This window comes from Austrofundulus limnaeus, unplaced genomic scaffold (genome assembly GCF_001266775.1).
Source record: "Austrofundulus limnaeus strain Quisiro unplaced genomic scaffold, Austrofundulus_limnaeus-1.0 Scaffold1586, whole genome shotgun sequence".
Classification (NCBI taxonomy): domain Eukaryota; kingdom Metazoa; phylum Chordata; class Actinopteri; order Cyprinodontiformes; family Rivulidae; genus Austrofundulus; species Austrofundulus limnaeus.
The window spans coordinates 6,162-7,926 of record NW_013953988.1 but is presented as its reverse complement, the minus strand read 5'-3'; the positions used below and the strand labels follow the sequence as shown (position 1 = coordinate 7,926).

The 1,765-nt window shown below is 52.4% G+C and overlaps 1 protein-coding gene across 1 annotated transcript; it reads left to right on the top strand.

Annotated features, from left to right (window-relative positions):
* The first annotated feature begins 9 nt into the window (after positions 1–9).
* Positions 10–1,759, top strand: nr0b1 (nuclear receptor subfamily 0, group B, member 1). The gene is made up of 2 exons (XM_014032960.1): positions 10–884; positions 1,379–1,759. The coding sequence occupies exons 1-2, from the start codon at positions 230–232 to the stop codon at positions 1,618–1,620; spliced, it is 897 nt and encodes a 298-aa protein (XP_013888414.1). The 5' UTR covers positions 10–229; the 3' UTR covers positions 1,621–1,759.
* The last annotated feature ends 6 nt before the right edge of the window (positions 1,760–1,765 follow it).

Below are 1,765 nucleotides of genomic sequence, written 5' to 3'. Positions count from 1 at the left end.
GAGAGAGAGAGAGAGAGAGAGAGAGAGAGAGAGAGAGAGAGAGAGAGGAGGTGGTTACAGAGGAGGTGCATAACTCTGGGGAGGTGGAAGAAGCAGTAGTTAACAATCTCTCAAAGTGCTGGGACAGACGGGAGCTGCCCTTCACTGGGGGGGCTATCAGGGGGGCGAGAGAAAACAGCTACCTGTGACACTGACCTCCGGCCCATGTAGAGCGACCCGCCTGGCGGTCATGGCCACCCTGGAGGGCTGTCTCTGTCGGGGCGCCAGCGCCCGGAACAACAGCAGCATTCTCTACAACATCCTGAAGAGCGATAGCCTTATGACCTCTGAGGAGCATCAGCAGCAGCATTCCCAGCATCAAACACTTCAACTCCTGCTCCAGAAGACCCCCACCTCATCCTCCTCCGCTCCCCCAGCCTCGCTGCAGGAGCTCCGGCAGCAGCAGCAGCAGCAGCCTTGCTCCTGCGGCTCGACGCGGCGTCGCGGCGTCCTGCGCTCCCCGCAGGTCACCTGCAAAGCCGCGTCCGCCGTGCTGGTCAAGACGCTGCGCTTCGTGAAAAACGTGCCGTGCTTCCGCGAGCTGCCAGAGGACGACCAGCTGCTGCTCATCCGGAGCGGCTGGGCGCCCCTGCTCGTGCTGGGACTCGCACAGGACCGCGTGGACTTTGAGACGACGGAAACGGTGGAGCCCAGCATGCTGCAGCGCATCCTCACGGGTCTGCCCGAGCGGCAGAGCAACGCTCCGAGCGGCCAGAGCCGGGCGGCCGTCGGGGTGTCCGTGGTGGACATCGAAGCCATCAAAGGTTTCCTGAAGAAGTGCTGGAGCGTGGACATCAGCACGAAGGAGTATGCGTACCTGAAGGGAGCGGTGCTGTTTAACCCAGGTGGGTCCAGTATGAAAGTTAATGAAACCGGTTCTGCACGAAATATTGAACATTTGTGGCGATACCAATGTGCAAAATGGCAAAACAATAAATCATGGGAAATTAAATCTTAAAAGTATTCTTGATTTGCATGCTGATAGGCTGGTCCTCATGTTCACACCTAATGACAGTAGAGAAAGTGAAGAAAATATGTGTTCATTCCAACTGATTCTGTCATTGCAATGTTTATTGCAAAAATATCAATTGTTTTTATATCATGCAGTCCTAAATCAGACCACTTTGTCCAAATAATGAAACAATATAAATTACGTAAGTAAGTAAGTAAGTAAGTAAGTAAGTAAGTAAGTAAGTAAGTAAGTAACTAACTAACTAACTAACTAACTAACTAACTAACTAACTAACTAACTAACTAACTAACTAACTAAATAAAGTCATTGCCATGCATGTGCTTGAAACTAAATTTTTCTTTTTCTCTTTTCTTCTTTCTCCCTCAGATCTGGAGGGTCTGCGATGTCTGCATTACATCCAGTCGCTGCGTCGAGAGGCGCACCAGGCTCTGAACGAGCACGTCCGGTTGATCCACCGTGAGGACACGACCCACTTTGCCAAGCTGCTCATCGCCCTGTCCATGCTGAGGGCCATCAGACCCCCCGTTGTAGCTCAGCTCTTCTTCAGGCCCGTCATAGGGACTGTGAACATTGAGGAGGTGCTCATGGAGATGTTCTACGGGAAGTAGGTCATAGAGAGGGGCAATGAAGGCACTCTGAACTGAGGGGGAGGGGAGGAGGACTTTGTGGACTGTGAAGGGACCAATACTAGCAAGTGTGTGTGTGTGTGTGTGTGTGTGTGTGTGTGTGTGTGTGTGTGTGTGTGTGTGTGTG